Genomic DNA, 19,784 nt, shown 5'->3' on the forward strand with positions numbered 1-19,784 from the left:
TGTAAGGACCGCAAGCTTCCGCGAGGACCAACAAAAAAATTAAACATGTTTTTTGTCATCATTGCAAAAAATTAAAAGCGACAAAAGCGACAAAAACTCGCGGTGAATTATGATGAACCGTACTGTACTTATGGCCACCGCGGGAAACCGCGTAGGTGAGATAGGGGTATTAGGTTGACGATACAGTTTCAGGTCTCAGTTTTAAAGGTATCCTTTAGTAAGTCTCTCTGTTTATATTCACTTAGGCTGTGATCAGCCCTTACGGAAAAAAATATATGACAATATATTGTAAAATATATAGGATACCAGTGCTTATATTTATTAATATATTGAAATATATGAATGGACCATATATTAATATTTATATTGCAATGATGACAAAAAATACACACACTTTTACTCTGCTATTCTGATTATTTCTATAAAGTCTATTTTGTTCGAACTACATTAACATATAAGCGTATTTTACGAAAAAAAATAAATAAATAAATAATAATTATATATATTTTTTTATATGTTAATGTATTATATATTTGATCAAATTGAACACATGATGATGTATATTGTTGAATTTAAAATTACATACATTATGATATACGTTTAAAAATATTTATTATATATTATAATAAATTATATATATTTCTCAATATATGAAAAGCAGCAATTCCTATATTTTTTTATATATTGTAATATATTAATACGATATATTATTCTGTATAATGTGACTATATTTTTGTATATGAATTTTTTTTCTGTTAATTATTAGCTAGTATTAGTCAGTGTTAACATCAGAATATTAACATTATACTGTAAAATCTTTTAAATTTACCAGTAGATCAGAACAATAAATCATTTAATATATTGACAGTTAATATATAGAGAAATATATTTTCTTTGCATTAAGGAGGACAAGTAAACAAATAAACATTTCCCATCTCCTGAAAGATCTGGGTCTGATTATATTTTTTTTATTGAGCTCACTTTGACAGCTTTAAATACTTTAGACAAACTTCCAGGCAAAGTCGAGTTGTATATCAGAACTCTGTGTGTGTGTGTGTGCGTGTGTGTCACCATCTACATTACGCTCTACCCCCGTCATGCCAAGTCTGCACCAAGCAGTGAGTGGCTGTCAGTCTTTACGGTGACAGGATCTCTAAATTTAGACGTCCACTAGCCGCCTGGCTCACACTCTCACAGTCCAGCAGCACTGTGGCCTCAGAACTTCAACCCTCTACTCGGGTAAGAGATTTAATCTTTTATTCACTTTTTGTAATTCAAGGGGGAATTACTGTATATGTCAGGGATGGTAAAGACAGCAGTGAATAAATTTCTCTTTATTTGATCCTTTTTTTCTCTTCCTGTCATGGACTCCCCACTGTTCTAGAATGGTCTTATCAGCTGTCCCTGTGCTACATATAGACACTAAGACTCATGCCCTCTGACAAACTCACAAACACAACCAGAGGTTTAAACCGCATTCGATCAGGTTTATAAAATGTTAGAAAAGTCACTAAGAGGGAGGAAAAAATCAGTTAACATTAAATTGTGTTATTTAAAATATAATTTTATAACTGGTTATTTTGGTTTTTTAAATGGGTGGTACATGATCACTGTTAATTACTTTTCAGTACCTTATGAGAAAAAAAAATTGTAATTTGCCTTTAAAATTATTTTATCAAATTTAAAAAATATATATATATGGATTAGAAAAGGCTGACGTCATTAAGTTGTTTACACCCCAGAGTTTAAAGTGTATTGCACTACATTGACCAACACCTTGTTAGTGACTCAATCACTAGGCTTTATATCATTTACTCTAAAAATAACTTTTTGTTTTTGTATTTGTGCTGTAAAGTAATGAATTTCTGGCCAGGGATTTTAAACACCCTTTGTTTTTAAAATATAAAAAAAAAAAAATATATATATATATATATATATATATATATATATATATATATATACAGTATATATATATATATATATATATATATATATATATATATATATATATATACATTCCTGCTACAGTTTTCAGAACATATTTCTAAATTAGAAAGAATTCATATTAAATAACGATTAGTAACATTAGTCAGAAGTAATATTCCCATCACATCCGTTTTTTAGCGGAAGGGTTTATTGATGGTACTGTTAAATTTAACTGTCTTTTAATACTAATGCGTTGGCGGGAAATAATAACAAGGGTAGAAATATTATATAAATTATATAATATAAATATACTGTATATTTGTAGAAATAATACAAATGTTAAAGCTAAAAATAAGCTGATCAGCTTTAATGTATTTAGTGATATTATTATTATTTCAGGTTGAAGCCCAGGTATCTGTACTTCAGAACTCTCTGCCTCATTTATTAATACATACAAAGAAATTCAATAAATTTGTATAAGGTTAAGTATTTTATGCCTTGTTTACGCTAAGTAAACAAGGCATAGAAGTAAACTTCTCCCGTCGTCAGCCGAATCCACTCCCTGTTCAGTAGTTTGAGAGTGAATCACAGATGAGAAATCGAAAAAGTAGATCGGATAAAGATTAAGTCTTGAAACGACTTCAGCGCATTACCCATATACCATGTGCGATACCCATATACCATGTTAGCGCTGCTATTTCAGTGGCGAAAATATTACTAATTCCAATAAAAATACAGTATTTAGTTTATCTTTTCTAATTAATATCTATTGGTGCAGGTGTTTGTTTACATTGAGCAAGTAGCTTATTAGCATCTTATTTTAAAGTAGATTATTAAATCCGGTTTATATCATTGCTTTTACTTACATTTCCATTAAATTCTGTTCAGCGATCGATTTAAGACGTGCCCACAGTTTGACGCACGTTCAGTACACTGTGAAAAACCTTCCGTTTGTAATCTGGCACATAACTGCTAATAACTTTACTTTTTCTAAACATTTTTATTTCATTTATGGCGCAGGTTTAACTTCAGGCAGATATCTCAGGACATACAGACGGATTTCTTTCTGAGATTAATTTTGTCCTCCAATGTATGAAACGTAAAGACATCATTGAAAGAGCGAGTACTGACCAATGTACAGACAAATCCTTTCTTATATTATGTAGACGATACCTGTGTGTTGCCTGAAATAGTATGTTGTCTTGAACATATTGTGTTGATTGAGTTGTGACATGTAAATGTGCGTTATGCAGCATGAAGGACCTGAAAGGTTCTGGAAAGGAATTTAGACCTTTTAGGAAAATCACACTGGAACAGAAATATAAAGTTATAAAATTGGTTAAACTATTTAGAAAGATTTTTTTGCTTCCCTCTGATTATATTCAAGGTAAACAAGAAAAACGTTTTTCATCCCATGTGATCTTTCCAATCCCTGTTTCGGACTGTACTTTTGATTCAAAGCACAAAACATTCAAAGACTCACAGCAATAGTCGAAACATGTCTGAAAACATAATCGACTGAAATCTCATTCACTGGTGATGGACCTGGACACTTCGGTTTTATTTCCCCTGATTTTTTGATTAGTAAGCTGTTAATTGAAGTGAGTTGAATCAGGTCAGTTAGAAGCAAAAACACCAATATTAAGCGTGGGTGAGCAGGGGTTTGGTCCAACAGGGGTCTGGGTTTCCAACCCAGGTTCAAACCCCAGAACCACCAATTACCCACTGTTGGACCCTTTCATAATTACTAAAATAATAAATCAGCAGTAATTAAACTAAACGTTTGGGAGATGGGTATACAATACCAAGGGATATAACAGGAGAAATCCTACAATGTGCAATCCATTAGAGGTTTGATATTATAGAAAATATTGCATAAACGCCTCTTTTGTTCCCATCTATCTTGTATAGGAGGACGGTATCATCATGGCTTCAGCTAATGACAACACCACAGATGGAGACCAAAAGGTTCCTGATGAGGATGAAGCTCCTAAAGTCAAAGATATTCAGTCACACTACCTCCGCAGTCCTTCTCCAAGGTGATTTATCTTCCCAGACTCACACACATCAAATTAGGGGCCTGTATCAGTCTTACAGAAAGGCAGGAAATTTCTCTATTTAAAATATAAATATATATTTAATAAATTTTTAATAAGACAGGTAAATAAATAAAAAATGATGATGATGATGATGATCTTAAAATGTATGTACCCAATAAAAACACAATACATACTTTACCTTTTTTTAAATGTAATAAGAATAAGACTTATTAATAATAATAATAATAATAATAACTCATTTCCATTGTTTTCTTTTGATTCTCTTAAGCAGCCTTGTGACAATTTTTCATCGTTAAAGCGCTATACTGTACAAATACTAGTCAATATAATTAAATTAACCTTAATGATTTGTAATGAATTTTTTTTTTTTTTTTTTGCGATCCCTTCTTCCTCCTTCCAGCTTTTCGATGATGTCAGACAGGTTTTCGACCATGTCTGACCGTTTCTCCAGGTTCTCTGGGTCAGATTCAGAGAGCTTCTTTATGGATCCCATTCACCTTTCCTCGGCTGTCGCTGCAAAACAGATCATCAATGAGGGTTGGTCCATTTTGCATTAGATAGCACTTAAGTAGCTAGTACTGGAATGACCTGTAACAGTAGATGTTCAGGTTTCTTTACATCCTTCAAAATGTTTGATCTCATTTTTCCTTCACAGAACTGAAACCCAAAGAGCTACGGTTGCCCTCGACCCCGGAGAGCATGAAGGAGAGAGCAGAGCAGCTAATGGTGGAGGACCTTTATAACCGTGTTAAGGACATGGTCGATGACCGCAGCCCCTATAACACACCCTGTGTTTTGGACATCCAAAGGGCTCTAAATCAGGATCGCATGGAGGCGCCTGCAAACCCTGTGGATGAAGTCTGGCCGAATATCTTTATCGGGGAAAAGTGAGAAACTTTTCTTTGCATTAGATCTAGAAACGTAGAGGAATACACAGATTAGATACGGCATTCGCACACCTGTTTAGTAATTAAATAAGAGATGGGGCTCATCCCAAAGTGTTTAATTCCTCTTATAACCCACTAACTTGCTAATGTTTACTATTTTATTAACTACAAAAGGGAACATCACACATTTTATTTATTTCTTTGTACATTTAATCATGTGGAACAACTTTGAATCAGCTTGGTTCTTCTTATCAGAGCTAGAAATAGTCTAGTACCTAAAGGGTCCGTGTTCGCCTCAGATCCGTGGAGTTTGCATGTTTCTTGGTGGGTTTCCTCCAGGTGCTCTGTTTTCCTCCCACAGTCTGAAGACATGCAGATTAGGCTAATTGGCGTTCCCAGATTGCCCATAGTGTGTGAATGAGTGTGTGTGTGTGTGCGCCCTGCAATGGATTGGCACCCAGTCCAGGGTATACCACTCCTAGTGCCCTTAGTCCCCTGGGATAGGCTCCAGGCCCCCTGACAACCTGTATTTTACGGGATAAAGTGTTATAGAAGATGAGAGTTTCACATAACATTTAAAGTGAAATATTTATCTTAAGCCTTTTTTAAGTTTTTAGTTTAATTTTCAAGTCAAGTATTCGAAAATGTTAAAAGACTTTATTTTAAGTTTGAGTAAATTTCTATTCACACAGTATAAACATAAATGCTGTGTATCTCTCGGTGTATTCCAGGTATTGAATTTATAAAGTAAATTCATACACATAAATTTTCAGAGTAAATATTTTTGACATACTGCATTTTTTTTAATGCATGAGCTGTAAGCTGTAATCATCACAGTAAAACAAAAAAAAGGCTTGAAATATTTAACTCACCTTGTAATGAATCTAGTATACAGTATATGTGAGTTTCCCTTTTAAATTAAATTACAAAAGGAAAAACATTTTTAAGATATTTTTTTTCCCAAGCTACCTAATACAAGGTGTTCGATCAACTATCGTATTTTAAATAACCTGGTTACCATAAGACAGCTTAGTTGAATCTCACCATCATGTTGGTTCTATATTTTAGATTGTTCATTTTTGAAATTTCTCTTTTTTAAAAAGGAGATAGGATGCATGCTGAATTTTTTTTTAATATATCAAAATAAATTAATTGCTTGGCAGAATAACAATTATTGGTGAACAGCCTGTGGTTTGGGAACAAAAAAACAACTCACCCATCAATAACTGATGGAATTCCCCTTTTGCTGAATAGAACCTTCAGGAGATATAAGTTGCTGTTTGAATGCTGTTTAGATTTTTCTATACAATTTAAAAGTGTTGATATAGTGTATATTGTTATACCATATATGTTACAAAGAATCAGTTTCAAATTTGCTTTTAAGCTGTGCTACCAGACTTGCACTGTATCAACATCACAGGCCGCACCGACATCATATTCACCTGCCCCAGAGACAAGCTGAGACAGGTCATCTGTGGTCTGATGGATCTTCTATAGTGCTATTGACGCCTTTATAGTTTCCTAGCCAATGTGCATATAGCATCATGAAGTTAAATCCAGCCTTGTCTCCTTTAACCCAGTTCTGGTCTGCTACCAAGCAAACTGTTTTCATCCTTTTATTTAAAACGAATACAAATATCCTGTTGATGTTTGTTCAGAATGGTTATAACAATAGGTAAATCATTTTTTTTCAAAATGCTAAAACCTAGTGCTAACAAAAAGCATTATTTACAGTCCTTTCCTAACCACAGAACCAAACACTAGTGATTCTCACGGCATTGCATGTTATTGACCCTGCCTTTAGTCCCTTTTGTAAAGAAAGTAAAATAATCAAGTGATGGATGGCAAAGTGTCGTATTAGTTAGCACTGTCGCCTTGCACCTCCAGCGGGTCAAAAGTCTACCGGCATGGAGTTTGCATGTTCTCCCTGTGCTCACTCAGTTCACTCTGAGTACTCCGGTTTCCTCTAACAGTTCAAAAACCTGGCCAACAGGCCAATTGGCATTTAGAAACTCACCCATAGTGTATGTCTGTATGTGTGTTTGTGCTTGTGTGTCCTGCGATGGACTGGCATGAGTCACCTGGGATAGGCTCTCCCTTATGGACCACAAGCCCCCTGGGATAGGCTCTAGGCCTCCCATGACCCTGTACAGGATAAGTGGTATAGGGAATGAGTGAGTAAGTGAGTGAAAATTTTAGGTGACATGGTGGTTTAGTGGTTTTATCCCACTGTTGTGTGTGTGTGTGTGTGTGTGTGTGTGCTTGTGCCCTGCAAAGAGTTGGCATCCCATCCGGGGTTTACCCAGCCTTCACAACTTGAACATTGTTCTACAATGCATCGTGTCAAGTTTTTTACAGTTGCTTTTAAAAATGTTCAAAGTTGTCTCTAATGAATACAGTTTCATTCGACAGATCAGTTGCGGTCAACATAGCCCGTCTGAAGCGTCTTGGCATCACTCACATCTTAAATGCAGGCCACGGTACTGGTGTCTACACAGGTGAAAGCTTCTACCAGGGAATGAACATCACCTATCTGGGAATTGAAATTGATGACTTTCCCGACGCAGACATCTCAACACACTTCAGAACGTGTGCCGAGTTCCTGGATGAGGCTTTGCTGACACATAGAGGTATGAGAGTAAAAGTCACACATTAGGATGTGGAATGCAAAAAAAAAGAAGAAAAAAACTGTATCTTAGGGTGAAGAAATTTTTCATTTTTTATTGCTCGCTATTCATAATATTTGTGTAATTGTTTTTCCTTTGAACCTTTACACAGGAAAGGTTCTGGTGGATTCTATGATGGGAACAAGCCGCTCAGCAGTTTTAGTTGCCGCTTACCTAATGATCTTTCATAACATGACAATCATGGAGGCGTTAATGGAAATCAGAAAGAAGCGTGCAATAAGCCCCAATGAGGGCTTTATAAAGCAGCTCCGTGATCTTAATGAGACTTTAATGGAGGAACAAGATGATGATGATGATGATAATCAAAGCCAGTCCTCTGTAATTGATGCTATGGCTCGTCTCCATGAGAAGGAAAGCATGTGTAGTGTTAAGGCCAATTCCATCATGGTGGAAGAGGAGGACAATGTAAGTGTGATGAGTAGTGTTGCGTCCTCTGCTGCTGCTGAAGCTCTGAAAGCAGGCATTCTTGGAGGTACAGTTGACAAAGCAATGAGGGCGAAGGATTCTTGTCTGCCAGGGAATGAAAAAGAAGATGAAGAGGAAGATGTGGACAAAATGATTCACGAGTGGCAGAAACGAAATGAGAAATATCAGAGTGATGAGTGGTGGGAGGCCCAGCTAATGTTTGATGAGGATGAACGTGGGTCTCTTGCAGGGGAGTCTAATAGGACGATTCCCCGACCGGAGGATCTAGAAAGTGTAACCAGTGAGGAATTGCAGATGGTGAAGGAGCAGATTAAGCGCCGATCTCGCCGGGCCGCCTCGGACTCAAAGTCTACTGCTAGTTGCAGCAGCTATGCAGACCTATGGAAAGAACGCCTGAGAGAGATTGAAGAGCAGGCAGCTGCAAGATACCGTTCCAAGGAAAAAGATGAGGACGCAATTAGCGAAGCAAGCCAAAAGAAGATAGATGATGATTTAGAGAGTATAATGTCTGACTCAAGCTCTATGTACAACTTCTGCAAGAAGAATAAAGAGAAACTGACTGCTCTAGAACGGTGGAAGATCAAGAGAATACAGTTTGGTTGGAACAAGAAGGACAAAAACACAGAGGAAAATGGTGGTGAAGAAAAGGAAGGTGAAGTAGAAACCCCTGCTCCTTCTTTGGAAGATGTCAATTTAACAGCCTATCAGACTTGGAAGCTAAAGCAGCAGAAGAAATTTGGTGGTGATGAAAAGAAGGATGAGATTCTAGAGATGAGTCGTGGAGAAGATTCAGCTACAGTGAGAAGGCGACAGCGGAGGGAAGAATTGCTTGAGCGCTCGAGAAAAACATTAGAGGAAAGCCAGTCAGTGTGTGGCTGGGAAACTGAAAGCAGCACTGGTACTATCCCACTCTCTGCTTTCTGTGCTGGTGCTTTTCCTTCTGCAAGTGTTGTTGGAGATGATAACATGTCCACCTTCAGTGGAAGATCATCGGTTCACTCTGGCCGAAGCACCCATTCCCAACCTGCAGCCCCACTAGCGCCACCTGAGCCACCAGCTCCTGTTCTGGGACCCAATGGGGAACCAATGGTTAACATAGCAAACATCCAAAACTGGATTGCAAATGTGGTCAATGAAACACTCTTGCAAAAGCAAGCAGAAATGATGATGTCAGGAAGCCTCCCCCCATCAGTTGCAGGGTCAGTTTTCGATCTGGGGGCAGGCTCAGCTGCTGGACCCAGCCGTAAAGTGGACGATGATAAGTCCTCTGTGTTAAGTGGATCAACTTATTCTGGTTTATCACGCGTCAAACCAGAATCTGTGCTTTCTGGTGGAGGTAGAGCTGCGTCTGTACTTTCTGCAGGTGGAAGGGCTGAATCTGTTCTATCTGCTGGAGGGACATCCAGATTATCCTCTGTTTCTGGAGTAGGCTCTCGCAAAAGCAAGATCACCAGCACTAGTGTACCTCTTTATAGCTTATTCGAAGATCAAGTTAATCTGAACAAGCTTGACACAATGGAAAAAGAAATTCAATCAGATATGAGAGATAAGATCGCTTCCTATGAAATAAAGAAGATTAGAGAAGACAATAAACGTAGTACATTGTACAAGAAGAAAAAGCCCAAGGATGAAGATGAAGACGAAGAAGATAAGAGTGGTTTTGGAAAGACCGCTGGTAATTCATCAGCCACCGGTGAAAAAACAACTCCTAAAAGAGATTATGGCCGCTCAGGAATTCTCAACCTTCCGACCTCTGCAAACACTAATTCTACGATTGATGACTGGCTCAAAAATGTAAGACCACCCTCCAGCAAACCAAGAAGTGTAGATACAGCTGTACCTCGCATGTCCAGGCCAGTATATGAAGAACCATCTGATATATCCGAGTTAGATTTTTCAAGCCGAAGAAGCTCAGTCGTGGCACTTGCAGATGAAGACGAGAATTATGACTTTGCATCAAGATTTTTTTCACGAGATGAGGCTGACAGTGAGTCTGATTTAATCAGGGATTCCAGTCCAGAATTCAGCTATCAGTCTAGGAGGCGGCCCTTTGGAGATGGGGACTCTTTCGAAGAAACGTCAGACACTAGTCGTTACAGAGCTGGGGGACTCTACGCTAGACGTGAAACAGAAGAAGATAGCAGTTTCCAGGAGTACTCTGCAAAGAGAAAATTTACTCATTCTTCACGATTTAATGAAAATGCAACAACCACAGGGAGTCGAAGTCGAGCACGACAAGATGAAGATGAAGATGATGAGGTGTCTGCTTTTCTCAACCAGATCAGACAGAGGGCGAAAGCACGTGTGGCAGAGGAGTTCGAAGATGGCGATGAAGTTCTTGCTACATGGAGGAAAAAAGAGGAGTCATAGGGTAATAAAAAAAAAAGACTCCTAACCACATAATTTGTTCCTTTGCAAAAGGCTTGGGTATTGGGTATTTTTCATAGAACTGGCCTCGCATTTAACCTCGACAATGGCCTGGATTTAAGATTCTACTTAAAAAAAGGAATGCCTCAATGCTTTCAGTGTACTTGAAAACCAAGGAACATTCATAAGTGGTTCTTTAAAATAACACTGACTCTCCATTAATCATTTGTACACTTTAACTTACACTTACCGGGCACTTTAATCGTCACACCTGTACCCATGCTCATTTGTGCAGCTATCAAATGAGCCAATCAAGTTGCAACAGCACAGTGCATGAAATCATGCAGATACAGGTGAAGACCTTGAGTTAATGTTCACTTAAAAAAAAAATATAGGGAAATATTTTGTTCTTAGTGACTTTGACAACGGCATCTGTTGTTTGGGGCTTTATAGGAAGTGCTTATCTCCTGGGACTTTCACACAAAAACAAATGTAAAAAGGAGTTACCACAGCCCTTCAGCTTGTACTGTCAGTTTGAACCTGTCTGGTTGTTTTTGTCTGACCCCTCTCTCATCAACAAGGTGTTTCCACCTGCAGAACTAGTAGTAATCATTCTGTCAATTTTAGCAATTATTGTGATAAATAATTGGATAATTGCATGAAAAAGTTGGTTTACAGGTGTTTCAAACATTTACTTTTGAATACAATGTACATTCACGCTTAAGAACAATTCAATTAAAAGGCTTAAAGAGTTTACCGTGGTGTCCACTTTGCTTTTGACTTTATTAGAAACCAATCTTATACTTCTTAGAATACATTAACACTGATAAACAGGGATTCTAAATGGCCACCTACAGCACATCTTCAACCCTGGACGGAATGCCAATCCATAGCATGGCACAAAAACACATTTGGGAGAGGCTAATCTGTGTGTCTTTGGAAACCCACCAAGCACGGGGAGAACATGCAAACAGACCCAAGGCGGGAATCAAACCCAGACCCTGGGGGAGCAAGGTGATGGTGCTAACCACTAAGCCACCGTGCCACCCAGCTACCTACAGTGGATAAATAGATAGAAACTTTAATGATCCCAGTATCAAGAAAAGTAACACAATAGGCATGTAGTTGCAATTGCAAAATTATGTAGAGCAAACAGTCCAAAAGATAAATAAAGTGTCTATGTAGGCAAATCTATGTAGATTTGATACTGAGCTTTAATTGGAATTTTTCAAATTATCCTTGGGGCGCAGCACTGCGGGGCACCCCGAACCCTCCCGCTTATGTTCTTAGCAAATCAATATTGTTTTTAAATATTTGGGCTCATGTGATTCAACCATTCTCAACAAGTATGATTAACAGTTAGCAGATTGTTATTTAATGTATTGAATAGTGATTGACGTGGAAGCCAGCTAAATATGAGAAATATTCTGTAATTTCTTTGCTAAAATACCCCCAAAGAGCTTGGACCAGATCGACCTGATCTTCTAATTTAAGCAGCAGTCAACTGATCGCGGTTGTGCTTACACTCAGAGCTTTTCCAGCACTTCTTATGGCTATTTTCAGGAGATTATTAAAAGTTAATATTTAATTTTGTTAAATTTTGCCCCAGCCGCAACTGGTTGGGTGTAACGCGTGAGTACGAAATTGTGAAAGTCGTCCGCCTCTGCTCCCAATACCCTGCCCTCCTCTGTTATTCCTGCTGTTAGTAGTAAGACGTTAGAAGTAACTTCGCTGAGTGATGATGGTAGAATAATTATGAAGGTCTTGACTAAAACAACATGCATGAGGAATCAAAAAGGAGTTTTGATTTTCTGCAATGGAAAAGTACTCTAACTGGTTACTTTTATCAGAAGGTACTGCTGTAATGTAACTGATTATTTTTAATGACAGTGATTTTGGATGTAATTAGTTATTTTAAAAAGTAACATCCCCCAACACTGGAGGTGACCTTCTACAGAAGTGACGTGGACTTTAAGAAAAAAATTAAGTGAACGCTTATGTGTTTGTATGTGTATGTACAGCATTGTTGTCAAACTGGGACCAAGAGTTCCTTAAATTTTTTAAGCAGTATATTTCATGGAGTGAATGTGTTTAGGTAATAACATAATGGAACACAAATAAAATGTAAAATATGAGATGTTTGAAATGTCGACATAGAAAAAAAAAAAAAAATTCAAGCCTTTAATGTCATGGACTAAGTCAGCCTGGACTAAGGCAGGCACGACTGCTGTTTTCTGAATGCTGTAGCTATGATATATTAGTATATTGATACTATTATGTTATACATAAGTACATTAATACTTTATATTATTTATCTGAAATATGGTGTGATAGAGACTTCACTTTTGCCTAAAATGGATTTCACTTTCACTTTATGAGTGACTTTATATATCGCTGTATAACTGACTAAAATAATGTGAAACAAATTGAGGAACGATCCTCTATGTGATTAACTATTATAAAATACAGTAGAACCTTGGTATACGGGCACTCCCCCCTACAGATTTAGAATTAATAATTAAACTTTTGCAAGATATTTGCATTTGCGTATGAAACATTTTTGGCATACGAACAAACAAATGACAAATTACAGTAACTGATTAGCTTCTTGGCTAACACTGGGTGAAATAAAATGCTGGGAGCAAAACAAACAACCAAACAACAAAAAAAAAGAAAGGTAACACAAGCACTACAATGCCTTGCCATTCACAGCAAGATCACTAAAGTACTTGTAATAAGTTATTAGTTGATAAGAAGTGATTAACAGTTTGGACCTATGCCCTGGGGTCGGGGTAGGAGGGAGGCATTATTAACATTAGCGTGTTACCAAGTACAAGGGTAGTGTTAAGTTACTGTATAAGTCTTAATGGAAACATTTAGATATATATTAAAGTTAAGTGTGGTTTAATGTCTATTCATTAAATCTTTTGCTTCATTTACATGTCTTTTCTTAAGGTTTTGCCTGTTTTTATATGCAAAAACATGGTGAAATTGGTCATATTTTAGGGAAGCTGTAACAAATGATCTGCATTTACATTTAATGTTTAATGTAATTAAAATCAATTTTTTTATTTCACAAAATGAATTTTCACCTTAAGAGCTTACCTTTAGAATAAAATTAATTTGTATGCTGTATAAGTTTTAATACTCTAATACTCTACGTAATAGGTTCTAATTGACACGGTCACTGAGCGTCAGCTGTTATAAAATAAGCAGAACCTCCGCATACAAATCCCCTCCCTTACGAATTTCCACCTTAAGAATTTAAAATTTTGCAAGAAATCAGGATCGGCGTATGAAGCATTTTCGACATACGAACGAAACGTAGTTTGTGAATTTTAATCATTTGTTTGTCTTTTATTTTTTTATTTTTTTGCATTTTGTGTAAGATTTAGCACCATGGGTCATAAGAAAGTTAGCATTGACTGTAGCAAGAAAACGATTGAGCCGTTTTGAGTGGAAATTAGGAAAGAAATCATGGCTCAAAAAGACACATGGTGCCAAGATAAATCATCAGTTAAGATTATAGTGAGGTTTATTTCATATTTTACTTAATTTCCATGTCTTTTCTGAATGTTTTGATTTTTTTATATGCAAAAAAATTATAAGTGTTGGAAATTGCTGGATTATCTGCATTTAGATATATATTTTTGTAATCTGAAAATTCATATCACACTACAATTTTTTTTTACTTTTAGCATTTTGTGAAAGATTTAGTAAAAATTTAGCATCATGGTTATGATCAAGCATCATGGTTGTTTGTTTTGCTCCCAGCATTTTATTTTACCCAGTGTTAGCCAAGAAGCTAATCAGAAATTTAGCATCATGGTTATGATTATTTAGCATCAAGTTAGCAAGGACTTAGCGAGGAAAAAAAAAGGAGCCACGTTGAGGGGAAATATAGAAAGAATTAGAATAAATTTAGGTAAAGTGAGGTTTAATGTATTATTATTTTATATTTTACATGCCTTTTTAAAAGTTTTTGTTGGAAATTAGCAACATTGCTAGTATTTCTGGGTGGCTGGAATAGGTTAATCTGTATTTACATTGACTTATTAATGCGAGAATTAGCATCACAAAAGGAAATTTCGCCTCAGGAACAAAGTTTTAATACAGATAATTGTGTTTGTCGTCGTGTGAATGCTTTAAGTGAGTGGCTGGTGAGGAAGGAGGAACTTTCTCTGACTGGGGGTTTGGCTTCTGCATCTCTCTCAGCGTTTATCAGGGATGGGTTGTGACTTGTACTAAATATTCAAAATGGCGGACAGAGGCTCAGCGAGTCAAGATGAGCGCTTGAGATCAGGTAATCATTACATTTTACATATTCATAATCATTTTCCCTTTGCTAGCACCTACTTCTACGAGCACCGAGTGGTACATGTGCTCTTTTTAAAACACCGTTTTGGTCGGCGTTAAGGCTGTTTTTAAAGCTCTCGTGGCGATATCGTTGCTTAGCTACTTTAGCTAGCAAGTTAGATTAGCATAGTTAGCTACAAACAAACCAAAAAAAAAAGAACTGTTATTGATGTAACGTCTCGCGCGGATTAACGTGTGTGTGTACACAAGTGCGTCGGTGTGTATGTATGTATGTATGTGTGTGAGTGAGTATGTGTCTGGTGTGTGTGGGGGGTTGTTTGTAATAAACATTTAGGATTTGAAAGTGTAATTAAGTAATGGCACAATTTTACAGTTTAAGTGTAAGTAAAGTGGGCTTTATGGAGCTGCGGAGATGCTAACCAGCTAATGTTAATAATGCCTCCCTCCTGCCCCGACACGAGTTACCTCAGGGCACAGGGCCAAACAAAACAAGTTATTCAAGCAACAGGCTTTGCATATTCATATCTTGTAGGATACAATTCATCACTTCTTATCAACCAGTAAGTTAAAACTTTATTTTTGTCGCTGAGCGCGATGAAGCATCGTAGTACTTGTGTAACTTTTTTTGTTTAGTTTAGCTTTTTTTTTTTTTTGCTCCCAGTGTTAGCCAGGTAGCTAATGAGTTACTGTAACCTGTCCAACATTAAACTATTTACAAGTTAAAACTTGGATATTTGATAAAACCCCTCGTCTCTATGTAACAGGTTGAGTTGTCTGGTCGTCACACTGTCACTCCCCCCCCCCCCTTAATTTGTTTGTTTTTGTTTTTAATGCGAGTAAAATAAATGCAAAATAATAGTTTGATGGTCATTTCTTATCCCATAAATGTTTCCACGCATTTTTTGTTTTTTTGTCAATCCTGAAAAACTGGAGCCTAGCTCATCTGTGAATATTCATGACCACAAGCGCCATACTCATGAATGATTAAGAGTTTTTTGTTGTTGTTTTTTGCATATTAGTAGAAACGCAAGGTTTTAACAGCTGTAGGATTTAATTTAATAAATAATAATCTTTGGAAAAGATAAATCCCTTTGGTTACAGAGGAGAAGATTAGGGATGGGAATCACCTGTCACCTCTCGATACAATATTATCACGATACCTCAGTGCCGATACAATACACTTTACATGTATTTTATTATAAATATCCCAATTTCACACACACTTTACCACATTTTTCTCAGTTTTTATTAGTTTTAAACCTTAAACAATTATTCATTTAAATGTAGTCTGTTCCTTATTAAATCAGTTTTTTTACTTATAAACCAAGTTCAGCATTTAAACAATACAAACTAATTTTACATACATAGGTTTAGCATTTCTTTTTAATTTAAAGTAAAAAAATGTTTTGTTTTGTTTTTTTTTTACCAGGCAGCAGATATCTCACCATAATCCGGCATATCTATTATTTCCAAACACGCACAAATGTATTTGTTGAATAAAGTGTTTTGGGACTTGTGCAAGCATGTGTAACGAGGGAGTTTGAGACTAATTCGCTCAGAGTTTGAAAAAAAAAAAAAAAAAGGCGGATTAGAGGCTTTTAACGTGCACGGCTTTTGATAATGTAATGCCAGTGAAGCTTCTGCGCTAGGGACGGGATAGTTTATGTCTCAGGCTGATGGCCGGTCATGGCCAAGCAAACTAAAAACCAGCCAATTCTGGTCACTTGTCGATCGTTTTGGAGTCGTGTGACAATATGTGAATCGCCACACAGGAGAATCGCAATTTTTTTTCTCCAGTCTCTAGTAGGTGTAACATTAACTGGCTGAATTAATAATTCGGCCCACGGAAGGTCCCGTACTCTGTGCACACACACACGCGCACACACACACATTGTGTCAAAATAATAGATGTGTTTTGACAAGTTTGATTCACTCTGGTCTCAGATATCAAATTCAAGTTTCTACTTGAAAAGTTATAATAGTGTCTTTTGAAGAAAGTTGTAATATTTAGTTAAACAGGTTCTGTCGGATTTGTGGAGCGGGGCGGCTTAGAAATTATGCAAATTAACATCAGTTCATGCAAATTAGTCTCGGTGTTGTAAAGTGGAAAATTCCAAAACACATACTGCATTTAGGGTTTAATATCAATAGTAGCTTATGAATAGTGCCCTGTTTTTTTTTATTTTTTTTTTTATTAACACAGCCCTTCACTTTGGTGAAAGGAATGATTCATTAGGTATGAGGTCAGTTTGTGGATTTGTGTTTAGAAAAATCATGCTTTCTCTCTTTCATGTGTTAAAGGATGGTTTAATCTGAATCCTGGCTTGCATGTTATACAAGGAATAATGTCACTAATGTTTGAGGTTACTGCATGATCGCGTTGTCTACTGTTACGGTGCGTACTAGCTGAGAATGTTAGTGTTAATTCAAGCATTTTTTCAATAATGATGATAATTTTCTCGTTATTGTTTCTGAGAACTTGACCGCAAAGCCTGGTTTATTTTCATCTCGAAGCCCCTTTTCCACCAGGTGGAATTATCTCTGGTTCTAGACCTGGTTCAATAGCAAACCTCCTAAGAACTGGATTAGTTTTTTTTTCTATTGACTGATAGAATCATGTTATCACATCACTGTATGCACCTGTGTACCCAACAAAAACATTCTAGCAGCAAGCACAACAACAATGGCAAACTTCAACTTGGCATTGCGAGACTTTATCTTTATTAGAAAGCATTTAAGCTTCCAATTGCATATTAAGTCCTTTATTTTATTATTATAATTTTTTTTTTTAAAGATGGCGGTCACAAACTTTTAGTTGGTCATTATAATCCCACCCGCTGCCCCCGACGTAAGTGCTCTTTGTTGGAGCCTAGCAAAGTGTCAGAGGGCCAGTACTTTGACTGATCCAAAAAAAAAAAAGTGGTTCGAACATAGGACCACCGGCTCTGAACTAGCTCCAGAACGCCTTGGTGGAAAAGTGAGAACACAATCGCTCCACGCCCTGTAACCGTGTCTGAGCCAACTGGAAATGTGGTACAGAGAACAAGACACTACTGCACTTTGGCTTCCATATCTGAATCGATTCAGGCCCAACATACCTGAGAATCAGTTATACCTACTGTAAGAATGCTTTTAGAGATCCAGTCCTGTTTCCCCCTCCCCCCAAAAAAGAGAAGACACAGGAGTACGCTTTTTTTTCTACTTTTGAGGTTCACGGGATAAAGTGAAGCTTTGTGCCCTAACGCTAATGCATAGATGGTGCTTATTTTTCACTGTGAAACAGTTGCTGCTGTTCATTGATATTCAGTTTTATCCTGGTGATTAATATGTATTTGTTTTTGGCGAGGAACATTCGTTAGAAAATATTGCAGATTGTTTGAGTGTCATTCGGACACGCCTGGATTCGTCTCACTGTGGTCTCCTGATTCCCAAGGGGATTTTTCTCCTTTCCTCTTAAAAGTTGTTGATGTGACTATTTGTTTTTATCATGTTTTGAAGGTGGGTCTCTCAAGTATTTATTTATGCACCACTGATCACCAAGCTGCTCCATTTTGCTTTTGTGTTAGAGCTGATTTTGGGGTGAAGATTGTTTTGGGTTTATATATAAACTCCTCCATAGTATCTTGACAGCCTTACTTTTTCATACATCTCAGAATTATAAATAAGCCCTAGGTATCTGTAATGCATTACGAAAATGAATTCAGAGCGACACGCATGCCAGGAAGACGTGTCTGATTTTGCATATCATGTATATTCATGGAGATTAACTGGGGTGTAAATGTGTAAAGATGTTCCTGGGCCATTTTTAGAAGTTTTAATGCAATTAAAACGTATTATTCAACATTTATTATTATTATTATTATTTATTTAATTATTAATTTTTAATGTAGCAGCTTTTAGCAATTAGAACGTAGCTAAAATAAAAATGTAATGCTTTGTGTTGAGAGAGACGTCTGGTTAAAGTGTTCGCTTTGTCTTTGCACTCTACGGGATTAAGAGGATCTGTTAATGTTTATACTTCTCGCTGCTTTGCATTATTTTCGAGTATATGGAAGTGTTTTTTGTTCTGAAAGACATGTCTGCGCATTACTTATAAGCTGTTAGAGTATTTTTTGCCTCTCCAGCTCTGTTTTCATAGAGACCACCCACTAGTCATGAATATTCATAAGCAAACCCATAATAGTTTATTCAAATTCATTACCTGACTGACACACAAGTTCTTTTCACTGAAAATCCTTATAGTATCTGTTTAAAAAAAAAAAAAAAAAAAGTAGTACAGAACATTAACGTTTCGCCACCCTGACTCCAAATTTAAAGTTTTTTTAAATGTGTATATACATACACATTAAAAAAAAAACTTTAAATTTTATATATTTATTTTTATAACGATTTCATAACGAAGATGAACCGGTTGATCTTCCAGTGACCAGAATGATCTGGTTTTCAGTTTGATAGGCTGTGATCGGCCTCGGATATAATCGATTCTGTACGAGTAACGCAACAGAAAATATTTTCCTCCGAGTGTATTACTCCGCCCCCAATGGTGCATGAGCGAGCAGTTCGAAAAGATACGGTCGGCTGGCGTCACATGGTTCTGAGGAAACGCACGTGATGGTCTTTGGCACTCCCAACTGAGTGGTAGTAGTAACCTTAATGTGGGAACCCCCTAGAGATGGGAGGAATTGGACACAACAAAAAAAAAATGGGAGGAGAAAATCTGTGAAAAATCACCCTCCCCATCCTCAAATGGAGACATTTGATGCTGTAAAATGTTAGTTTCTTATAGGGATACTGAACTATTTACTCATTTTCATCCCATATGGAAGGACTGAATTTAAGTTTGTTTAACAATAATATTTATGGTGTACGACAGAGATGCACGCTGCTCAGTTAAATGTTAAACTTTTGTATTTGAACTGTAGTTTGTATTGTTTAAATGCTGAGCTTGGTTTTTAAGTGAAAACTAAAGTTATAAGAAGCAGGATACATTTACTCATTCATTAAGCAATCATAAATTGTAACAAAATCATAAGGAAAATCTAATATTGAATTTTCTAAATATCCTGATACTTATAGAATCGCATTTTAAATCAAATCGGCACCAAGGTATCTTG

General features: G+C 36.7%; 2 protein-coding genes across 4 annotated transcripts in view; both read left to right on the forward strand.

Annotated features, from left to right (window-relative positions):
• Window positions 1-1,164: 1,164 nt before the first annotated feature.
• dusp27 (dual specificity phosphatase 27) lies at window positions 1,165-11,107 on the forward strand. Its single transcript, XM_053477205.1, has 6 exons — window positions 1,165-1,239; window positions 3,838-3,965; window positions 4,387-4,523; window positions 4,642-4,873; window positions 7,286-7,503; window positions 7,652-11,107. Exons 2-6 carry the CDS (start codon window positions 3,853-3,855, stop codon window positions 10,354-10,356), a joined length of 3,405 nt encoding a protein of 1,134 aa, XP_053333180.1. The 5' UTR covers window positions 1,165-1,239; window positions 3,838-3,852; the 3' UTR covers window positions 10,357-11,107.
• A 3,511-nt stretch (window positions 11,108-14,618) lies between these two features.
• The window catches only part of pou2f1a (POU class 2 homeobox 1a), a 28,232-nt gene continuing 23,066 nt past the window's right edge, over window positions 14,619-19,784 (forward strand). Inside the window, exon 1 of one of the 3 annotated variants that reach the window (XM_053476892.1) lies at window positions 14,619-14,656. The gene's annotated coding sequence lies outside the window, so the exon portion shown is untranslated. Of the gene's footprint in view, window positions 14,657-14,758; window positions 14,927-19,784 lie in introns of those variants that run through there. The other 2 variants (XM_053476893.1, XM_053476891.1) reach the window with 2 other exon arrangements.

This window comes from Clarias gariepinus, chromosome 18 (genome assembly GCF_024256425.1).
Source record: "Clarias gariepinus isolate MV-2021 ecotype Netherlands chromosome 18, CGAR_prim_01v2, whole genome shotgun sequence".
NCBI classification, from domain to species: Eukaryota; Metazoa; Chordata; class Actinopteri; order Siluriformes; family Clariidae; genus Clarias; species Clarias gariepinus.